The sequence below is a fragment of the Notolabrus celidotus genome, chromosome 7, assembly GCF_009762535.1.
Source record: "Notolabrus celidotus isolate fNotCel1 chromosome 7, fNotCel1.pri, whole genome shotgun sequence".
In the NCBI taxonomy this organism is placed as follows: Eukaryota; Metazoa; Chordata; class Actinopteri; order Labriformes; family Labridae; genus Notolabrus; species Notolabrus celidotus.
This window is the reverse complement of record NC_048278.1, coordinates 15,781,457-15,805,721: the sequence shown is the minus strand read 5'-3', so window position 1 is coordinate 15,805,721 and position 24,265 is coordinate 15,781,457. Positions and strand designations below refer to the sequence as shown.

General features: G+C 39.7%; 1 protein-coding gene across 1 annotated transcript; it reads left to right on the top strand.

Moving 5' to 3' along the window:
* The first annotated feature begins 648 nt into the window (after positions 1 to 648).
* Positions 649 to 12,111, top strand: slc25a38b (solute carrier family 25 member 38b). The gene is made up of 8 exons (XM_034688609.1): positions 649 to 1,264; positions 1,606 to 1,701; positions 5,176 to 5,300; positions 7,353 to 7,437; positions 7,969 to 8,148; positions 9,246 to 9,414; positions 10,025 to 10,188; positions 10,282 to 12,111. The coding sequence occupies exons 2-8, from the start codon at positions 1,687 to 1,689 to the stop codon at positions 10,402 to 10,404; spliced, it is 861 nt and encodes a 286-aa protein (XP_034544500.1). The 5' UTR covers positions 649 to 1,264; positions 1,606 to 1,686; the 3' UTR covers positions 10,405 to 12,111.
* The last annotated feature ends 12,154 nt before the right edge of the window (positions 12,112 to 24,265 follow it).

The window sequence follows — 24,265 nt, the reverse complement described above, 5'->3', positions numbered from 1 at the left end:
AACTCAAACTTTAACTTAACTTATTCAAAGGGTCACTGATGCACCATGGGGATGTGATGTACACAGACAAATGAAGTCCAATGTCTATGCAAAAGTTCAGCAGTTTCCAATGGTTTATTTTGATGGCAAGCAAGCAAACAAAAGGAACAAAGAAAATCACGGCTCCTGCTGCCTATCTTGCGCTGGTAAAAAACCATAGGCCCACCCAGGTGCATGCTGGCCTTCTGCCCCCTACCTACCTAAATAACCTCAGGTGCTCACAGTTCCTAATTACCAAACACAAAAAGAAACAAAATAAATACTAAATATACAAAAAATATATATATACTACATAAATGACTAGCAAAAAATATAACCCCCAAAACTAACTTAATCGAGTTATAAAAAGAAAAGTTTATATAAATCTAACAACTAATACTACATATTAATTCTAAACTAAATAAACAACTAAATAAAAAAAATGAACAAATAGCTCCAACACAAGATATATTTATTTTCTTTTTTTTTTACAGCACATAGAGGATTTCCACATCTAGAAGTTACAATTTCAGATATCTGGATTCTGAGATGCCACTGAAAAATAAGAAGTCCATGTTGAAATAATAATAGGACTGGACCACAGCGACACCGTGAGGCAGCCATGAGAAACACTTTTATACTCTACAGACATACAGGGGTTTGTTTTAAAATAAATAACAACGTGACAACAGATGAGTTACTACTTCTTGTATTTCCATTTGTGCCTTTTAATGGAATCCTCGGACGCTGACCTGGTTTCTATCTCTAACAACAAAACAGGTGCACTGGTGTCCGCTGACAGGGGGAGGTGATGTGGTCTTAATGTGGTCGCTACACTAGAGGTGAACTTTGCTAGCCGGATCATGCTAACAGTCGCAGCATAGAGAGGCAGGAGACGTCTGCATATAGTCTATGGTAGCGACACTGCGGTTTGAACTTTCTTTGTTAAGTTACTGATTTTGCTACTCGGTCCACATTTTGGCATTACAAACATTACATGTTTAAGCTGAAAAATAAAGAAGACCAGCTAAATAACTTACTGGAGTAAGCGTGCTATCACAAGGCTGTCTGGCTGAAGAGGCTTTCCAGAAAGTTCTATTTTGGACCTAAAGATCAGAGTGTTTACTCAAGTTAGACTCAAACTTAACTTTGGCAGATCGTCTCAAATCATGGAAAACGTGGAGCCTCCGAAGCTTACAAGAGTAGTCATCTCCTTCATCAGCCCTTAACAAGACTTCAAAGTCAGGTAAGAGGAGCTAGCATGCTCAGCTAACCTGGCTAGTAACAGCGGCTAATCAAGAAGTGAACCTGGACTAAAGCCTGATCAGCATACTGTTCCTAACTGGACGGCAGTGCAGACTCGGTTCGCTGCGGGGTATCGGTCCTTGTCTTAAAAAGGACATGTTTGTCATGGACTATTGTTCTTACAGGCTATCATACTATTCATACCTTACTCTAGCATAGTTTGACAGCTAGCTAAACCAGCTAATTAGCTTTGAGCTACTGGCATTGTCGAGACTTTGAAAATCATTTAATTGTTTTGAAATGTGACTCGTAGCTTACATGTCTTTTCCCTACTTTGATCAGCGTTGGCTGAATTCAAACAGTGTTAAATCGGCTGCAGAGGGAGAGAAACTGGACTCTACCGGCTCAGCCTCCAGGTCGAAGATGGAGTTAGCAGCGGTGAGTACACCTGCTTTGTGTCAGTGTTATCATCACATCATCAATTTGTACTAAATAGATCAGGGTGGTCAAACTCATGTCAGTTCAGGTGCTACATACAGCCCAATATGATCTCAAGTGGGCATGAACTGTAAAATCATAACATAATAACCTATATATAACAAAAACTCCAATTTTTTCCCTTTTTTTTTAAATTCAAAAAGTACATTTTGAAAATGTTCACATTTCATCAACTATCTTTTTTACAAAAACAGCTGTTGTATTTTTCGCCATAGTGAGTCTCAAAGTGGGGCCGAATATGATATTCTTTAAGCACTGAAACCTGCTGTGAACACACCAAACACACGTTTCCCAGTCACCTGACAGAGTTATGTTTACAGAGAGAAGCATGCATAAGATCAGATAGATTATAATAACAAAGAAGGTAAAGTTGACTATTATGGACCCCCCTCCTCCAGCATGAACAGTTTGCTTGCTGAACAGTGTTGTATGCAGGGGTGCAAAAAGTCTATGAATTTACACCGGATTGTGCAAACTGCAAATATTTTTTTCTTCACTTTGAGAAAAGTAGTCCGGGAGCTCCGTTCAGGTGCCCTCTGTCAGTTGTTTGATTGTAGGACAAATTTAAAATAGTAGTTACTTTTATTGAAAAATTGCAGTTTATGACTTCTCTGTAATTTTCTCTCTTTGCAAAGCCATCCCGAGGGGCCGGATTGGAACTTCTGGCGGGACGATTTTTGGCCTGTGGGCCGTATGTTTGACCCCCCTGAAATAGAGGGTGGGGTGAAGTAAACCTTATTTAGCATATATTTTCCGACGTTATAAAAACTTTAGAGATGCCAGTGGGAATGAAACAAAGTGCTGTATCAATAAATTGTAGTGTGTGTGTGTGTGTGTGTGTGTGTGTGTGTGTGTGTGTGTGTGTGTGTGTGTGTGTGTGTGTGTGTGCGCGTGTGCCTGTGTGTGTGTGTGTGTGTGCCTGTGTGCCTGTGTGTTGTGACTTGACCTTAGTAACATGTTCTGCAGTTACACATTTTCAACTTCAACAAGTTTGTTGTTCCACCAAGATGCCTGTGGATGATAAATGATTAAAAATGACCACGTCTGACTCGAGAACACACAATTCAAAAGTTGTGAGCAATGTTGATAAAATGTAACTTGATGAAAACATCTTTAACGTATATAATGTGTGTAAAATCAGTTAATAGATGTGCATATAGATAAAAACTAATTTACTGAGTAGTACCTGTTTTTGTGAATTGGTTTAAGGAAACATCAGAAAATGTTAAAAGTAAACCAGTCCTGTTTTTTTTAGCTGCAATACCCCTCCTCACTATTGCCCTTTGTCCCAATATTTATTCATTTGAAAGCTGTACTATGCTGAGAAGGTTGTCCAGTACTATTTAAATATAGGGACTTAATCCTGTGCTACCTAGTTGCGACCTAGCTTTGAATTGCAAGTCTCTGACTGCTAAATTGCTCCTGAAAGCAGGGCCTTGGGTATGTGAATGACCACAAGGCTAGATCCTGTTCAGCTTGAACCTTGAATGGCAACCTCTGTCATCACTGTGCATGTGTGAACTGAGAAAATGTGTGAAAATTACTGTCTCAGCACAGTCTTTAAACATTTAGATTATAACAGTGGAAATGTTTCCATTGTGAGAGTCAAAATGTTAGAAAGTGGAGCTATCTTTGCTGTATTATCTAACCTCGAGGACACAATCAGCTGCCTGTTAGATTGTCACTAATGATATTTAATGCATGCCAATATATTTAAACTCATCTGGCCCTTGTAGTCAAACTGTTGATTATTTCTCTACAGCATAACATATAATCTCATGCCAATGGCAATACAAAATCTGTGCACTATCTTTTGACAGCAATATTTGCGAAACTGTTTTACACTCATTATATAATGCAGGTCATGATTTCGACAAAGTCTGACCCCTTGTCAACAAAATAAAAATAAAGTCAGATACTGACAGTCACGTTTCATTTCAAGATTGTTTGATTTCTGGAGGATGGCATCATAGGATATGATTTTGATATTTTTCTGAATTGTAGACCCGCTGAAATCCGATGTCTAAAATCACCATAACAGAATGCAATTTATCACAGACACAATTAAAATGCACAAATGCACACACAGGCACTTCATGACTCATGCTATTTGACAAATATGCAATTTAGCAGTGAGCTTTGCAAAGGGAGTAGAGAGTGAAATACAGATGTGTGAGTGTGTCCCCGAAAGATAAAGATAGAAACCCATAGAAAAGCGCAGGCTAGATTAAGCTTCTGCTTTGGCTGTTAAACGGAGGGGGAGGGAGGATGAGATGCAGGAGAGAGCTCATTGTGGGTCGGTGGGCAAGAGAGCGAAGGAGAGAGAGTGAAGAAGAGAGATGGAGGTTTATTTCATAATATGCTATTTCCAAAGAGCAGCATCACAGTAAGAGAGCGAGGTGACAGAGGGCAAAATGCAGCAGAAACAGGATTCTCAGAGCCGAGCCCCGGGCAATCTGGGGAAGGTAGGAGTGTGCGTTTGTGTGGAGTATTGTGCGCATGAAAGTGGCACATGTATGTTTGTGTAGGAGCTTCATGTAAGAAGATTTGAATAGTGTAAATAAATCAGGAAGCCTTTGCAGGTGATAGAAATTCAAATCAGTTTGATGTTGTTGCTGTTATTGTAGTTATTGTTGCTGACTCGCAATCAGTATTTCCATCATCTTGGTTCAATGTTTACATTCAAATGCAACAACATTTCTGTCCCTCTGTCCATGTCTGTTTCAAGCTCTCCTTGTCTCTTTGTCCACGAGGCATGTAACAGCAGATAATGTTGAGTTTCAGTTTAATTCAACCCAACAGCTCCTCTGCTTGTGTGTGTTTGTGTCTGTGCTTGTGTGTGTGACTGTGTGCCTGTGTTTGTGACTGTGTGCGCCTGTGTGTGTATTCGTGTGTGAACTGTCTCTACACATCTCCATCATCTTCACTTGTGGGATCCTGACCTCTGCTCTGTGCTACAAGCTTGTTTTTCTTTACTTGAAATGTCATATGAGAATATTTACACTCAAATGAAAGTCCATCAAATGTTAGGATGATATGATGCTCATAATTTCAGGGATATTTCTGATTTGTCAGGATAATTAATGCAAACATTTTATAGAGTTAGTGTCTGGGGTGTGTGGTATTCAATAAGATGTGATCTGTATGGAGAAGATTTTTCCCATTAAGCTTTACTAATTCCTTATATTTCTCTTTGCCTCGTCTTCTTTTTCTGTCTCTCATCCTCCTACAACCTTCCCTCTGTACAAAATTCTGGTTCCTCTTGCCCCTTCTCCCTCTCCCGCTCTGATCCATTATCTGTGCTTTCTGTCGCCATGTCACCTCTTTTCTCTCTTATGTCCTCTCTTTGCCGTTCCTCATTTCCATCCTCTGTCTCCTCTCCTCTTTCTCTCCCTCCTCTCTCATTGTCCTCAGGCTCATCCGGCGCTCAAAGCCTTCATGTGCGGCTCTCTCAGCGGCACCTGCTCTACCCTGCTCTTCCAACCTTTAGATCTGGTCAAGACTCGACTGCAGACCCTGCAGAACAATGCTAAGCCGGGGTACGTGTACGCACATTAACACATGTAATATACAAACGCAGACGTGCATCTGATGACATTTCTCCTGCATGACATCAGACGCATGTATATCAGCATGCCCCCAGTTTTCTCTTTCTACTCTCTCTGACTGTACCTCAAATGAACATGGTCTCTAGGCACAAAACAACACACACACACACACACACACACACACACACAGACACACACACACACACACACACACACACACACACACACACACACACACACACACACACACATCATTGCAGGTCAACATTTGAGGGCAGTGCCAGCCTGAATCTGACGTTATGACCCATATAGGGTAATTAGTTACACCGGCAGCATGTAATCATACTGTCAGGTTGTTAGCTTGTAATTACTACCATTTCCAAGACTCAAACAGGAAATGTTAATGGTAAAAAGTGGATTTTATTTCAAATAGCAACTTGCTGGTTAAATATTTCACAACATCAATACAAAATCGTGTCTGAACTTTGAGTTGTATTACATCATTACAAGACAGCATCAGGGTCTAGGTCTCTGTCTGAATAAAGTGCAGCAGCAGGTGGCTGAAACCATGGGGTTTTATTGCCCACACAAGCACCTATCAGACAAAGTATCAGGAAACCATCATTGCTCACTTTCAATAATACAGTTAAACGTTTCATTATTTAGATCTTTAAGTCTATTTTCTGCTTTCAAATCAGATCCTCCTCCTACTTTTACCTCTCTGTGTTGAGCCCAGACAGTGGCTCACACCCACATGGAGAAGTAGGGGAACAATAGATGGAGATAGTACAGGTGGAGCATCACATGACTATACATTTTATTGATGAATGCAAATGAATAACTTTAGTTGTTATCAAGAATTTCTAACAGAGTTTAAGGTTATGTTTAAGGAAAACTCACTCTCATCTTCTGTATGTGACTTCACGACACAACTCTCTGCATGCACTACAGATGTAGACCCTTAAAGTAAACACTCTGTGGTCTTGTCGTGGTCCGTATGTGTGCCTATAATGTTAATGAGCACCGGGATTAGCGGGGATACACTGTCTTAAAATCTGTCTCACTTAATTGAGCATTTGCCTGTGTATATGTGACAGCAGCAGTATTGCTTGCATGTTCACATATTAAAGTCATGTGATGCAGAGATACAGACTTTGCATGCACAGTGGTCAGTTCTCTTCAGTTCAAGTGAGTGGCTGCATTATAGTAATAACCGTTTGTTGAAGATTAATCATGGAAATTGAGGCCTGGGGTCAGCATGCGTGTTTCAGGTCATATGTCTGCAATTGCACATCCTACAGTGTGACTCTTGAGCATGCAGTTGGCTTGAGAAAAATATACTTCCACCCCAGAGCACAACACTGAATATTCTTATGCTACCCATAACACGTGGCCGGATCTCGTAGCACCAAATCTCAATTTCTCTCCTTGTTATTTTCTCCTAATCCTGGTCTGTGCCTGGTGTCTGTGACGCCTAACAGGTTTATGATTATAATCCTGTGGTTTGTCAAACACATGTAAATGAACATTTCTTCATCATCATGGACAGGACTGGTATTAGGATATTTGAATAGGAGAAAACTTACGAAGATGACACCAGAAGTCCATTCATATACAGTATATTGTTGAAAGGATTCTCAGCACATTGATTTCTGGGGTTTTTAACCTGCAAGTTGCTCTTTACAGAAGGTGGTGCTGTTTGGTAATAACTGTTTTATAGTTTATAATTAGAACAATAATGATGATAATAAAAATTCATTATTATTATTCTTTTTTATTATTATTATTATTATTTCGATTATTACTGAAAAATAATAAAATAATAATAATCCTGATTATTATTTTTATTATTATTACATGATAATACAAAAAATAATAATAATGGTAATACAAAAAAATATATATATAATAATATAATAATAATAATAATAATAATAATAATAATGATAATTTATCTTTTGGAAATTTATAATAATTTGGGCTTTTATACATTTTTGCATCTCTGAATGGGAGTGTAACAATCCCCTAAATGTCTTCCTGCAGTGCACCAAAGGTGGGGATGTTTAAGGTCCTGATCACCGTTATCAGGACAGAAAATTTCTTCAGTCTGTGGAAGGGAGTTTCACCAGTAAGTATCAACCTTGTTTAATACTTTAAATATGTACATCAGTACCTGTAGTTGTACATTTGTGTTGTTTCATATACGAGTGTGGTTAGTGAGGGAGTTTGTTCTGCATTAACAGTCTTCAAACACTCTCTCTTTCAGCTTACATTAGTGTTATGTCTTCATCTTGCTCTATGAGCTAGACAGACACTCAGCTTAACAAAGCCTGTCAGGCTGTAAACATGTAACGTGGGAGTGATTCTACCAGAGGACAGGATTTTTAAAAAGTGTCAATGATCCGTCTGCCTGACTAAGAATACCCAGACATCTGTTTGTCTTATCAAGTTAAACAAAACAAACGACACACTAATCATTTACCCTTTAAAATAATGATTATAATGTCAAAAAAATGATTTCACTGCCAAAATTCCTATAAATGTGAAACTCTTATCAGACTCTTTTTAAACATTTGTAGCTAATGACACCTTTAGCACTCACTCATCAAGTATAAAAGATAAATAAGAGATATGTCTGACACTCATCTCTCTGTTGCAGTCTTTTGTGCGCTGCATCCCCGGAGTGGGCATCTACTTCAGCACCTTCTATTCCCTGAAGCAGCACTTCTTCATGGACCGGGCCCCCAATGCTGGCGAGGCTGTTCTGCTTGGAGCAGGTGCCAGAGCTGTGGCTGGTGTCTGCATGCTGCCATTCACAGTCATCAAGACCCGTTTTGAGGTTAGTTCCTGTGTCTGTATGCACAGAGAGACTTAAGAGTCCGGCTGATCTGATTTCCTGCAGGATTTATAGACTTCAATATTTTTCTGATCATCTCCTCACAGTCAAATCATGGTGTTACCTGCTACTTAATACAGCTAATAATTGTGTGAATACTAAGGGAACGATAAATGATTGTCTTCGATATTATTTGGAAGCAGTTTCCAGCATATGGATTTAGGACTGTCAACGAATATTCTAAATTTGAATATATATTCGAATATTTAAAAAAAACGACTGAATATTTAAAAATATTCGACTGTGGAAAAAAACACATCAGCAGCTGCTTTGCGAGTGGGCGCACTGCATGACAGGTCAGGGACAGGTCACAGGAGTCACACATGCACAGCATGAAGCAGACAGCAGAGAGATATCCTTCCGTCCCCGGGTCCTCAGTGCGCTCTGAACACGTCTTTTCCTCCGTTGGGAATACAGTGAATAAAAAGAGATCGGGCCTCTTCACATGTGGACTGTGTCGTGTTTTTGGCAAATAACCTGTCAGGCCTAAGACCCTACACTGACAGTGGACTAAAAGAGCCCGACAATCAGTGACACTAAAATGCAGTTTTTCCTCTTTTTTTATACAAGCGCCAAGAATGTAAGTGCACTACTTTTTCGTTTTTAACTTCAATTAATGTTAATAATATTTGCTTCAATCACTGAATGAAGCCTGCCTATTAGGGACAAAAGTCGGGACCTTTAATTGCTCGCACAAGTCTTGTTCAGCACTCACTCAGCGCATTACGCACAGAGAGGGGGGCGAGCGAGTGACCGAGAGGTCTACGGTCTTAAAAGTCTTAAGATATAGACCATTAGGTCATTTACTTGTTTTTTAATGTGTAGGTATGTTTAGGCATGTTATATCTTAAATAAAAATACATATACAAGTAGTTGTGTCTCCTTGTATTAGTTTGTCCACCTGTTATTGACATAATGCACAAATATAGATATTCGAATGGTTCGAACCTCTGGGTTTTTTTAGAGCGAATATTCAAACGTCATTTTGGAGCAATTTTGACAGCCCTATATGGATTCGAGATTTTAATATGTTGTTTCAGAGTGGCTGTTACAACTATGTGAGTGTGGCTGGAGCCCTGAGGAGTGTGTATGAGACGGAGGGAATCAGAGCTTTGTTCTCAGGGCTGACTGCTACGCTCCTCCGGGATGCTCCGTTCTCCGGCATCTACGTCATGTTCTACAGCCAGGCTAAGAAGACGCTGCCTCATGGTGAGAGCAACACTGCCTCAGCAAATCAAAGTTGAGCTCCTTAAAATGTGCAGAACACTTTGCTCTACATAAAACTTATCATGTTTATTATGCATGCTGGTGTTGCTTTTGAATCTTTGAGCACTAAAATGATCTGTTTAGTGCTTGTTCTATGAGTTTTTAATACATCTGATCTTCCGCATAAAACATCAATCTGAAATTTCTCACATCAAGTATTGGAATACTCAATCTAATTGCACCATCTTATAGTAAAATATAGACATCTTACTCAGGGAAAAAAATGTCACAATCTATTTATCTCATTTTTACCTTCACCTCATTTCCACATGACAGAAGTGAAGGCTTTTTCTATCACAATATTCTGGGGCACTTCTGTGAACACTTGAGCTACATTTAAGGAAAAATTCATCATGTATTCTTACACTTAATTTTCCTTCCACTTGTATCTTCTTTTTACGCTTACAAAAACACACAGGCCTTCAAAAACACATCCTGCTCATTTGGTCACTGATATAAAACAATAATGTTTTGAAATATTGTTTTCGTACTCATCAGTATTACATCTATATCCTCCCGTTTGTCTCTTGTTACCTGGTTTCTTATCTCTCAGAGGTGGCCTCTTCGCCCTACGCACCGCTGGTGAACTTTGGCTGTGGCATGGTTGCAGGCGTTATGGCATCGGTGGCCACACAGCCTGCAGACGTGGTGAAGACCCACATCCAGATCAGCCCATCTCACTGGAGCACGACAGATGCCATCCGCTACATTTACACTGTGGGTGCTATTTTTGTTTCTGCATATGCATGCATTTTCAGAAAGAAGCAATGTTAATTTTTGTTGTACATTCTGCTCTGTCCTCTCTCTCAGGAGAACGGCATGGGAGGATTTTTTCGTGGGGCTGTACCCAGATCTCTGCGACGCACTCTCATGGCTGCTATGGCTTGGACTGTCTATGAACAGCTGATGGCCCGAATGGGCCTCAAATCCTGAAGAGCCACAATAGGACAGGATGAAATGCGAAGGAATAATGATAGACAATATTTTCTCACTGAAAGTTCCAGGAAAGCTGTCGAGGGAGTCAAGGTGCTTCAACCAGCAATACCAAGATTTTTTGAAAGAAGAACCAAGAGGATATATGTCTGAGAAGTGAGAGTAAGAATGGCGTGTGTTTGTGGGTATTTGTGTGTGGATTATTGATATTTAATTGTTTGTGGAAATGTGCCTGTTTGTGTCTGTTGGTGTGGAAGTTTACACCTGATGCACTCATGTAAATCTTGAACTGCAGTGACACTCCCTGCTGTGAAGTGAACTTACTCCCCCTCTTGCTGTTACGTTTTAAACCCTCTGATGTGTGGCTAGCACTAAAAAAATGTCTTCAATAGGGGGCCTTTATCTTTGCCGGGCAGCAATATTTCCTGTGAGAAACCTTTCTTTTTAAAATGTTGTGAGGATAAATGGGACACTCAGCAAGCTGATGTCCACCTGCTGAATTAACCAACACCAAGCACCACAGAGCGAGGTGCCATATTTATGAAACTTGCATTAGATTGAGCAATGTTTCCTAATTGCCAATTAACACGCAGACTGAGATGTTTTTTGTTTTTTTTTTAAGCTTGGACAATCACGAGCACATACAGAGCTGTATTATGGGAATAAAATCACAACAAAGCTGTTGTTGCCATACTGCTAAATATATATATATATATAACTGTGGTGCAATTTTGACTCTGCATTACAAACCAGACACACTATTTTAATAAAGTAACAGTCAGTCACATGAGGACTTAAAAAAAACAACCAATACTCGGATCAGAAATATCACTTCAGTCAGATCAGGAGTTTGTGGATTTTTATGAGTTTTGTAATTAAAATGCTTATTTTTTTATATTTTATGAGGTCAAAATAAGCAATGCAGGATGCTTTGTTTCCTGTGTTAAAGTAAGCACCTTATTATTTGACTTGCTTTCTGAATTAGAAGACTGCAAGCACATTTTGGGGGAAAATTAGCTTGAGAGTGAAGTTTACCTTAAAACATTGTTCTCCATCTTTTATAAATGTTTAACAGAATCCATATCAGCACTTAAGGGATGTGTAAATAGATCACTTTATCCTGGTTTTGTAAATATTTGACTCTACAGAATTAGCCGCCATGTTTTATTTTGCTTGTTGATGTGCCCTTTGGTGTAAATCTAATTTATTATAGATGATTTAAAACAGAGGAGTTCTATTGAAAGCAGTTTTTGGAAATAAAAGAGTTCACACAGAAGATCTCAGTAGTGATGAGTTAAAATACCTTAATTAATATTGGTCATTCTTTTTCTAAAGCAAACAGGGAAGGTGTCACTACGTCTTGGTTGGATGGTAGCTTGCTCACTGAAGTGTGTATGACGAGGACGCTTCAGATGCAAAAAAATCATTTTAGGACATGAACTGATTTCTAAACGTCTCAGTGTTTGCTGTGTAACACAAACTGTGTCTTTAAGTGTGCCCTTTATGTGCCATTGTACACACATGGAGCTGAAATATCCTCACCTCAACACGACTCCTGTAGTTGTCAGTCCAATGTTTCTGTGACTATATTGTATATGGTCATTGTTATTGTAAGTATTTGTTCTGTGCGTGTGTTTGCTCAGACAGATACTGTGCCTGCTCCTGCTTGTTTTTAAAGCCAATAAAATAACTTTGTTTTTTAACTAATTTGGACTTTGTTTTTGCTTTAAATGAAGAGATCGAGATTTCCTTACTGTTTATTTTGCTTTAGTCAGAGGCAGCAGTTAGAACACAACAATCAGCAAATTTAGCTTTGAAATGTGAAATTACTAAACAGAGCAAGCATGCTGCTACAAACCACTCTGACCACAATATATAGGCAAGTAACAGTAAATAATAAGTAATACATAACGAAGCATCTCAACAATTTCTAGCAGCGTTTGCAATCAAGAAAAGGTCTTCTACACTTTTTAAAGGTATAATTAAAGATTTCAATCAATCAATCTTGAAGTATTCATATTTCACACATGATTTTTCATATAAACTGTCATTCTTTTTTTCAAGTTGTAAAAACTTTTCACTTCTACTCAAATCTATTTTAACAAGAACAGACAAAATAAAACTCAAATTCAAGTCAAAGTGTTGTCGTTACATAAAAATAGTTGTTAGTATAACGTATTTGTACAGATCAGACTAATTGTCCTGTAAAAAGAGATTAAAAATATTTAGACTCAAATTTAGAACACATTGAAGAAATTAAGGCGTCTCAGGCCAAAAATGACAGGAATGAGACTCAATAGCAAATCATGCTGAGTCTCTCCTGGCACTCCCTGTTCTCCCACACTCCCTCTTTAGTTAAAGCTCCACAGCGTTTCCGTATCGGACACTGGTAGTCCTGACCTCCTCCTTTTGGCCAGGCCTCATACACCAGAGGGTCACCATCCACCCACAACCAGCGGCCTCCAAGAAAACGCAGGCCAATCCACACTGGCTCAATGATTTTGTTTTGATTCATCTCTCTCAGGGCCAGAAGCTTCTCAGTCTCTGAGTGCAGGCTAGTGAGGTCAGTGTGTGTCTCTCTGCAGTGCTCCAGAGCCTCCTCCCAGGTCTTCTTCACCTTTTCCACAATCAGGTTGATGCAGAAAAAGGCATGGTGATTACTTTTTGATCTACTGTGCCAGCCGATTTTCTTGCAAAGTCTTGGGCACATAGCAGCAGCACTCTCAGAGATCTCGTCACCTGTTTCCCCAGCAGCCCATGGAATGTCTGTAGCAGGTCCTCCTCCCGACCAGCGCCACTCATTTTTTTCTCTGTAGAGACCAATCCAGAAGAACCAATAAGATCTATTTGTTGCATTGTTTAGTCCTTCTTCATTGAACAATGTAGTGACAGGCGAAAGATCAACGTAATTCTCTCTGCAGTGCCTTTGAGCATTATTCCATGAAAGCCTGGAGTTCACATACACGTGCTTCCTAAGCTGTGCTGACACACTTACAATCAAAAGCATTTTCAAAACAACAATCTCCATGGTGCTGAAGTTTACAGGTTATTGTACGGATGAGTTTTAAGTGTCTCCTGTTCAAGGTGAAGCCTGAGTTCCACTGTGTCGCTCCTTCCTCTGAAACCTCTTTTAAAGGTCAGCATACATCTGTGATGTCAGTGATTGGTGCGTTACTGCAGGTCCTCAGTTTTGCCTTGTAAATTTATTTTCATTTGACCTTGTTGAAGGTTTTGTGATGCACTTTCTTTTAAAACTCAACACATGTTCATTTCAATTTGAACTCCCCTCTTTTCAATATAGGTGAAGTATCTCATCACTGTTGCTGAAGTTTGATGTTTATGAATCAGGGTGTGATCCAGTGTCATGTACTACACTCATTGATCTGCGGCTTGCAGATCAATGTACTTCTGAAGGTGATATTGTGTTCAGTCATAAAAGCCATTGATCGCATCTCATTAAATTTAAAGCTTTGATAGATCATCAGACTTTAAAGCACTTATGATAATCAACACAGCAGAAGCAAGAACTCCACAAACACCTTGTTTCCACACAAATCCTCAAAAGGGACTGGATTATCAATTTCTGAAGCAGTCTTTAAAAATTAATTGAGGGCAAGAAAAAATCAGACAGCTTACCTAGGGATCAAAAGCTACTTCCAGGTTTTATGTGTGTCTAATGTTTTACAAAATTTGAGATGCAGTTTGTTACCTAAGTGGGACCTTTGGCAGAATCACCAGTGGAGGTCACGTAATTTGTTTGTCTAGCCATGCTTCACTGCTAAAAGTAAATTAAACCACAACTTCGGCTTTGACAAGGCCTCCACTGAAATCAGTGAAGTGGCCAAAATTTCCCTAAACAATTTTGCTTATGAAGCTTCTATTTCCATTTGACCTCTACGGGGGAAGAAAGCCTTGTTTGAAAGTACTTCAATCAGGAGAGACTTCATCATGATTGAAGAATCTCTTATTTTACAAGTCTATAAAATATGAAAAATGTGTGATTTGACTCCTGTAGCGACTACAAAGAGCCAAAAGCAGCTGAGAGGCTGAGGTTGGGCCTAGTAAACTGTCTGACACGCTAAAAGCAAAAATCACTGATGTGCAAAAAAAATAAGTTTAATCTTTTCTCAACGAAAAAAGAGAATCAACTCATTATGAAGTGCACAGACAGATGATTAAAGTGATCAAAGTAAACAGCGAAAATAGCGGTCAACAATACGGAGACACAGCTCACCCCTTCTCTCCCACTCCAAACAAAAGAAAACAGGTGGCCTAAATGAAGAGAATATCCCCGCCCCTAACACATAACCCGTTAATCCCCTTACCACAAAAAATATACAAACAATAACCTACCCTAAACCTCAAAATAAGATACTATAAACGCTCAAATCCTTCATGGCTCCTACAACTCCATTGTGTTGTCTTCGTGTACACAAAGGGGTAGTGAGGCTGAAAGCAGGATAGGATACCTCCCTATGGAGTCTAGACATTGGTGGTGGTTGTGGTGATGGAACAATGCAGGATGAATGCAGGTCAATAAAGGTTGAAGCTACACCTGGTTGGTTTAGTACTTGATAGAGTTAATGCCCATAATCAGCTGATCACCAGAAATACAATGATAGGGATTAATGCGAATAAATTAATTATGACAGTGTTCCTGCTTCCTGCTGGCAGATGGATCACGTCGAATTATAATATTAAAATACATGTCAAATACATTTTTCTCAAACTTTCTGTGATTACAGTCAGTTCTTCTGCTGATTTATGTCCAAGGAATTTAGTTGCCATCAGTTATTTGATGTTAACAGGATGATCAACAGCTCTGTTGATCATTGTGTTCTGTACCTGATTGGTAGAGTAGAGGATGAATGACGAGAGAAAACTTAACAAACGCTAACCAACAAGAGTCATTGAACTTTCCATAGGCATGACTGTCTGCTTCAAGTAGCTCAAGAATCTGTTCTGCTGTGGACCGTACCATCTGAGGGATCTAATGCTTTATCAGTAATGTATGTCTTGGTTAAAAGAAAGGGTGTGATGTCAGTCTGACAACTCTATCAGTCAGGTCACTTCAGTGCATGCTTACACAGTCGATGGTTCCAACCATGTTTCAGGAAGTTTCACGGCACAGTGGAGCTTTGCTAGAATAAACAAATGACCTTTAAATGTATGCTGATCAAGGCATATGCTCAGTCCTTGTGCTCCTTAACCTGAGAGCAGTCTTTGATTCCATAGAGTAAATAATTATGTCTCTGCTTGTTCTGATGTGATCCTTGAACAATTACCTGCCTGAGATTGAGAGTTTGATGTCCAGAAGCCATCTGCATCTGAATTCAAACAAAACAAAATCATTTTGATTGGCCCTGAGCACAGTACTTCATTCTGTACAATCAGGATGGTCCTCTCTATCTGAAAGGCATGATTTGCACAAATATCTGTTTATCTATAAAGCACTTATTGGGATTCTACCCTCTTATTTATTCTCCATGGTAGTCTGGTCCTCTGGAGCACATCATACCAGGTCTGATGATTGGCTCACGCTCTGAGTTCATTCAGAGCTTGGAAGATCTGCTTTTGTTTTTTTGTACCGTCTGCTTGGCACTTTAAAAAAAATGACTGCACTGGTTTCTTTTGATCACTGGTAACTTTAGAATCTCTGATTGCACCTGTTTTAACTAACTTTGCTTTAACATAACTTTTTAATTGTTGTCTGTTTTTAATTGATCATCTTTCTTTTTAGGTAACATCTTTTATTTGCTTATTTTGTATTTTAATTGTTCTTCTATTTTCAAGTCTAAAAAACCCCAATTATTATTGTTAAATGCTGTCATCTACTGGTCAGCTATAAGTATCACAGCAAACCTGCTGCAAAGAATCTTCACATCTGGTTTGACAGTAATTTAACTTTTGTGTAGCACACAGTAAAGCTTGGAAGTCCATGTTTTTAACATCTCAGATATATTTAAAAAATGTGTTCCATTTTAACCTTCAAAAACACAGACACAATTTTGCACACTTTTATCTCATCACACCTCAATTATTGCATAGGACTTTTTACCTGGCTGAACCAATAATCTATTGATCGGCTCCAGACTGTGCACAGCCCAAGTGCCAAGCTTCTAACCACAACCAAAAAGCATGACACATCACCTTAACCTCTTCACAGTTCCTCCCAGTTCATTTCAGTTATTTAGATCTTTGTTTGCACTTGTGCAATTGTTCAGTGATCTAATGGTAATGTCTCAGGGCTCCAGTAGAGGGAATCAGAATCAGAATCAGCTTTATTGGCCAGGTATGCTTGAACACACAAGGAATTTGACTTAATAAACTGTGCTCTCTTTGTACAAAGGCATGAGAATAAGGCATACAAATAAAAAATATAAATATAATAATAATAACATCAACTATAAACAATAAAAGAACAACAAATAGGCATGACTAATATGTGCAGGCTAAAAAAATTAATATGATAATAGTGCAGTGTTGAGTAGTGCAGATGTAGTTTTACATTAAAAGAGTATAGTAGGTGATAGTTAAATAATAAAAAATATACATTGTATATTCATATGTTTATTTACAAAGAGTATTGATCCTTGTTTATTCCATTGCGACAGGTATGACACTATTATGGTTTAGTGTTCATCAGAGTGACAGCCTGGGGGAAGAAACTGTTTTTATGGCGGGTTGTTTTGGCGCACAGTGATCTGTAGCGCCTGCCGGATGGGAGGAGTTTGAAGAATTTGTGTCCAGGGTGTGAGGGGTCAGCGGTGGTGCTACCTGCCCGTTTCCTGGCCCGGGACCGGTACAAGTCCTGGATGGGGGGCAGGTCGACACCGATGATTTTTTCTGCAGTCCTTATAGTACGTTGCAGTCTGTGTTTGTCTAGTTTGGTTGCAGATCCAAACCAGACAGTGATGGAGGTGCACAGAACAGACTGGATGATGGAGGTGTAAAACATGATCAGCAGCTCCTGGGGCAGGTTGAACTTGCTGAGCTGACGCAGGAAGTACATCCTCTGCTGAGCCTTTTTCCTGATTGTGTCTATGTGGGAGGTCTACCTCAGACCCCAGAAGATTGTGGATCCCAGGAACCTGAAAGAGTCCACAGTAGACACAGTGCTGTTCAGAATGGTGAGGGGGGAGTGAAGGGGGGCTTCTCCTGAAGTCCACTGTCATCTCTACAGCGGGTTCAGCTCCAGATGGTTCTGACCAGCTGACCAGGGCCAGCTGTTCCACCTCCTGTCTGTAAACAGACTCGTCTCGTCCTAGATGAGACCGATGACGGTGGTGTCGTCTGCGAACTTCAGGAGTTCCCAAGGGTCCCCTGAGGTGCAGTCATTAGTGTAGAGGGAGAAGAGCAGTGGGGAGAGAACACATCCCTGGGGGGCACCAGTGCTGATGGTCCAGGTGCTGGATGTGGTGCTCCCCAGCCTCACCTGCTGTCTCCTGTCAGTCAGGAAGTTGGTGATCCACTTTTCTAGCTAGTAGCTAGAAAGCTAGTAGTTTGTCAAGCAGTTTATAGGTGCTACTACTTCTAACACTTCAACTTCTTTTTAATTTTTCCACTTTATTCACTTCTTCTCCTTTTTCACTTTTTCTCCTTTTTCTACATTTTTCCACTCCTTCACCTTTTTCCACTTCTACATTTTGCACTCCTTCAACTTCTTCTCCTTTTTCCACTTCTTCAACTTCTTCAACTTCCATCTCCTTCCACTTCTTCTACTTCCACTAATTCAACTACTTCTACTACTCTTCCACATGTTCAGCTGTGTTTCACAGCTTTCAGCCTTCAGCTTCAGCATTTCAACGCATTTGCTTTCAGGAAATGCAACCTTTCTAGTTATGTTGAAATGCTGAGTCAGCATTTCAACATATTGTTATTATGTTGAAATGCTGAGTCAGCATTTCAACATATTGTTATTCAACTTTATTATGTTGAAATGCTGAGTCAGCATTTCAACATATTGTTATTCCTAAACTTTAAACTTATTATTTTTCCACTTCCGTGACCGCTTTCACAGCCTTCAAATTTTGTCCGATTTTCACCATTCAACTTTTCAACTATTCAGCTTCTTCACCATTTGCAGGCTATTACTTTTCACATATTCAACCCTTATACTTTTTGAATTATTCAACTTTATTTAACTTTTTTTTAACATTGAAACAGATGGGAGAATTCAGCAAATTTGCCTTTCACTCATTCAACTTTGAGATTCTACAGCTTCAGCATACTTCAACTTACAGCCTTCATCTTTGCATTAAAATGTTCACAAATCTTTCAGCTATTAATGTTGTATTCAACATTTTTCTGTATCTTTTACAGTTTTTAATATTTTACAGCTTAAATGACATAAAGTTTTTGCTGCTTTTCAAACTTTAACATTGGTGTGTATGGCGGTATGAAATCTTCTCAGAGCACGTGATGTCATCAGTCAGAGGGTGAAGCCTGCTGATGAGATCTGAGAAATTCTCCAAATGAACTGCCATAAAATCCAAACAATTCACTCCACATACACAAATAAGACATCAAAACGTTCCCTGTCTTCTCCTGCTTCTGTCAAAGAGGTAACCAAAGCAAAATATTTCACCGTTGTGCCACCAGGTCACCAACTGTCAGAGAAAGTCTCTCTGCTCGGCCATCTACTGTAATGTTAAATATTTCTGGAGGGCAGCACACGTTTCACTTTTCTTAACTCGCTGCCCTGACTACATTTCTGACTTTACAGACATGAAAAAGACATCACTGTGTTCATCAGAGTCTTGTGACGCTCACAGTTTGATCCTTTTTCTGATAGCTATTACGGTTATCGCACAGTGTCGGCATATGTAGACCCTACTTTTCCCAATGAATCCCATTCTAAATCAACTGTCCCACAGCAGTTACACAGCTGGTCCCATCACCATGGAAACAGTTAATGACAGTTGAAAACAGTTAATGACAGTTGGAGACACAGGTGATTCAGATGACCTCATCAGTTCTGACTGACACAAAGACACACGCACACACATGTGATTCAGATGACCTCCTCAGTGAGTGACAAACACACACACACACACACACAAACACACACAGGTGATTCAGATGACCTCATCAGTGAGTGACAAACACAAGCACACGCACACATGCACACACAAACACACACACACACACACACACACACACACACACACACACGCACGCACACACAGGTGATTCAGATGACCTCAAAACACAAACACACACACACACATACACCGACACACAAACACATACACACATAGGTGATTCAAATGACCGCATCAATGGGTGACAAACAGAAAGACGCATGCACACACACACACACACACACACACACACACACACACACACACACACACACACACACACACACACACACACAGGTGATTCAGATGACCTCATCAGTGAGTGACAAACACAAGCACACACACACACACACACACACACACACACACACACACACACACACACACACACACACACACACACGTAAGATATTTCCATAGTTTGTCAAGCAGTTTATAGGTGCTACTACTTCTAATACTTCAACTTCTTTTTAATTTTTCCACTTTATTCACTTCTTCTCCTTTTTCACTTTTTTTCCTTTTTCTACATTTTTCCACTCCTTCACCTTTTTCCACTTCTACATTTTCCACTCCTTCAACTTCTTCTCCTTTTCCACTTCTTCCACTTCTTCAACTTCCTCTCCTTCTACATTTTCCAATCCTTCCACTTCTTCTACTTCCACTAATTCAACTACTTCTACTACTCTTCCACATGTTCAGCTGTTTTTCACAGCTTTCAGCCTTCAGCTTCAGCATTTCAACGCATTTGCTTTCAGGAAATGCAACCTTTCTAGTTATGTTGAAATGCTGAGTCAGCATTTCAACATATTGTTCTTCTACTTTATTATGTTGAAATGCTGAGCATTTCAACATATTGTTATTCCTAAACTTTAAACTTATTATTATGTTGAAATGCTGAGTCAGCATTTCAACATATTGTTCTTCTACTTTATTCTTTTTCTTCTTCCGTGACCGCTTTCACAGCCTTCAAATTTTGTCCGATTTTCACCATTCAACTTTTCAACTATTCAGCTTCTTCACCATTTGCAGGCTATTACTTTTCACATATTCAACCCTTATACTTTTTGAATTATTCAACTTTATTTAACCTTTTTTTAACATTGAAACAGATGGGAGAATTCAGCAAATTTGCCTTTCACTCATTCAACTTTGAGATTCTACAGCTTCAGCATACTTCAACTTACAGCCTTCATTTTTGCATTAAAATGTTCACAAATCTTTCAGCTATTAATGTTGTATTCAACATTTTTCTGTATCTTTTACAGTTTTTGATATTTTACAGCTTAAATGACATAAAGTTTTTTGCTGCTTTTCTAACTTTAACATTGGTGTGTATGGCGGACTGTTCATGGCAGCAGAGCACGTGATGTCATCAGACAGAGGGTGAGGCCTGCTGATGAGATCTTTGAAATTCTCCAAACAAACTGCCATAAAATCCAAACAATTAACTCCACATACACAAATAAGACATCAAAACGTTCCCTGTCTTCTCCTGCTTCTGTCAAAGTGGTAACCAAAGCAAAAGATTGTACCGTTGAGCCAGCAGGTCACCAACTGTCAGAGAAAGTCTCTCTGCTCAGCCATCTGCCGTAATGTTAAAAATTTCTGGAGGGGAGCAAAAGCTCCACCTTTCTTAACTCGCTGCCCTGACTACATTTCTGACTGTACAGACATGAAAAACACATCACTGTGTTCATCAGAGTCTTGTGATGCTCACGGTTTGATCCTTTTTCTGATAGCTATTACGGTTATCGCATAGTGTTGGCATATGTAGACCCTAATTTACTCCATGAATCCCATTCTTAATCAACTGTCACACAGCAGTTACACAGCTGGTCCCATCACAATGGAAACAGTTAATGGCAGTTGGAGACACAGGTGATTCAGATGACCTCGTCAGTTCTGACTGACACAAAGACACACGTACACACACACATACTCAAACACACACAGGTAATTCAGATGACCTCATCAGTGATTGACAAACACAAGCACGCATGCACACACACACACACACACACACACAGACACACACACAGACACACATTCACACACAGGTGATTCAGATGACCTCATCAGTGAGTAATAAAACACAAACACACACACACACACACACACACAAACATACACAGACACACATATACACATAGGTGATTCAAATGACCTCATCAGTGAGTGACAAACACAAAGACACATACACACACACACACACACACACACACACAGGTGATTCAGATGACCTCATCAGTGAGTGACAAACACAAGCACGCAGACACACACACACACACACACACACACAACACACAAACACACACACATCACACACACACACATCACACACACACACACACACACCCACACCACACACACACACACACACCACAGGTAAGACATTTCCATAGTTTGTCAAGCAGTTTATAGGTGCTAATACTTCTAACACTTCAACTTCTTTTTAATTTTTCCACTTTATTCACTTCGTTCTCTTTTTTCACTTTTTCTCCTTTTCTACTTTTCCTACATTTTTCCACTTTATTCACTTCTTCTCCTTTTTCACTTCTTCTCCTTTTTCTACCTTTTTCCACTCCTTCACCTTTTTCCACTTCTAAATTTCCACTCCTTCAACTTCTTCTCCTTTTTCCAATTCTTCAACTTCTTCAACTTCCTCTCCTTCTACATTTTCTAATCCTTCTACTTCCACTAATTTCAACTACTTCTACTACTCTTCCACATGTTCAGCTGTGTTTCACAGCTTTCAGCCTTCAGCTTCAGCATTTCAACGCATTGCTTTCAGGAAATGCAACCTTTCTAGTTATTTTTCCACTTCCGTGACCGCTTTCACAGCCTTCAAATTTTTTCCGATTTTCACCATTCAACTTTTCAACTATTCAGCTTCTTCACCATTTGCAGGCTATTACTTTTCACATATTAAACCCTTATACTTTTTGAATTATTCAACTTTATTTAAACTTTTTTTTAACATTGAAACAGATGGGAGAATTCAGCAAATTTGCCTTTCACTCATTCAACTTTGAGATTCTACAGCTTCAGCATACTTCAACTTACAGCCTTCATTTTTGCATTAAATGTTCACAAATCTTTCAGCTATTAATGTTGTATTCAACATTTTCTGTATCTTTTATAGTTTTTGATATTTTTCAGCTTAAATGACATAAAGTTTTTTTGCTGCTTTTCTAACTTTAACATTGGTGTGTATGGCGGACTGTTTCATGGCAGCAGAGCACGTGATGTCATCAGACAGAGGGTGAGGCCTGCTGATGAGATCTTTGAATTCTCCAAACAAACTGCCATAAAATCCAAACAATTCAATCCACATACACAAATAAGACATCAAACGTCCCCTGTCTTCTCCTGCTTCTGTCAAAGGGTAACAAAAGCAAAATATTATTTCGTGTGAGTCAGCAGGTCACCAACTGTCAGAGAAAGTCTCTCTGCTCGGCCATCTACTGTAATGTTAAATATTTCTGGAGGGGAGCACACGTTTCACTTTTCTTAACTCGCTGCCCTGACTACATTTCTGACTGTACAGACATGAAAAGCACATCACTGTGTTCATCAGAGTCTTGTGATGCTCACGGTTTGATCCTTTTTCTGATAGCTATTACGGTTATCGCATAGTGTTGGCATATGTAGACCTTACTTTTCCCCATGAATCCCATTCTAAATCAACTGTCACACAGAAGTTACACAGCTGGTCCCATCACCATGGAAACAGTTAATGACAGTTGTAACCATTAATGACAGTTGGAAACAGTTATGACAGTTGGAGACACAGGTGATTCAGATGACCTCATCAGATCTGACTGACACAAAGACACACGCACACACATGTGATTCAGATAACCTCCTCAGTGAGTGACAAACACAAACACACACACACACACACACACAAACACACACAAGTGATTCAGATGACCTCATCAGTGAATAATAAAACACAAACACACACACACACACACACACACACACACACACACAGACACAGACACACATACACACATAGGTGATTCAAATGACTTCATCAGTGAGTGACAAACACAAAGACACATGAACACACACACACACACACACACACACACAGGTGATTCAGATGACCTCATCAGTGAGTGACACACACACACACACACACACACACACACACACACACACACACACACACACACACACACACACACACACACACACACACACACAGTGACAGGTGTGAAGCAAATCCTCTCTTCTGATGGAAACTCCCCGGGAACCCTCGGGACACGCAGGGAATGTGGCAAGCTGCACAAATGTGTGTTTATGTGTGTGTTTATGTGTGTGTTTATGTGTGTGTTTTAGTGTGTGCACAGCCAAACCCAGAAGCTGACGACAGAAACAACAATTATGTGTGTTTGTCTTCATGTGCACAGGCGCGTGACAGCTTCGGTCATGGCTGCCTTGTTTGGTGACAATCCCAAAGTTTTTCTTTAAATCGAGCGTACATGTTGTCATGTGCAGACCCATATGTGTGTGAGTGTGTGTTCAATACGCGCTGTGATTTACAGCTGCACTCGGAGGGGGCGTCTGCTAGCATAGATTGAGGTCTGAGGGGAATCTGAATGCAGAGTGGGGCTGTCATGATCAACATACTGTACAGATAAACATGAACCACCTGGGTATTCTGCAGCAGCGTGACAGCAGAATCACTGCACGGCTGTCGGTTATTGTTCTGCATCACACGCTTGTAATGCTGCACAGGACAGTGACATACTCATGTCTGGAATCTGCCT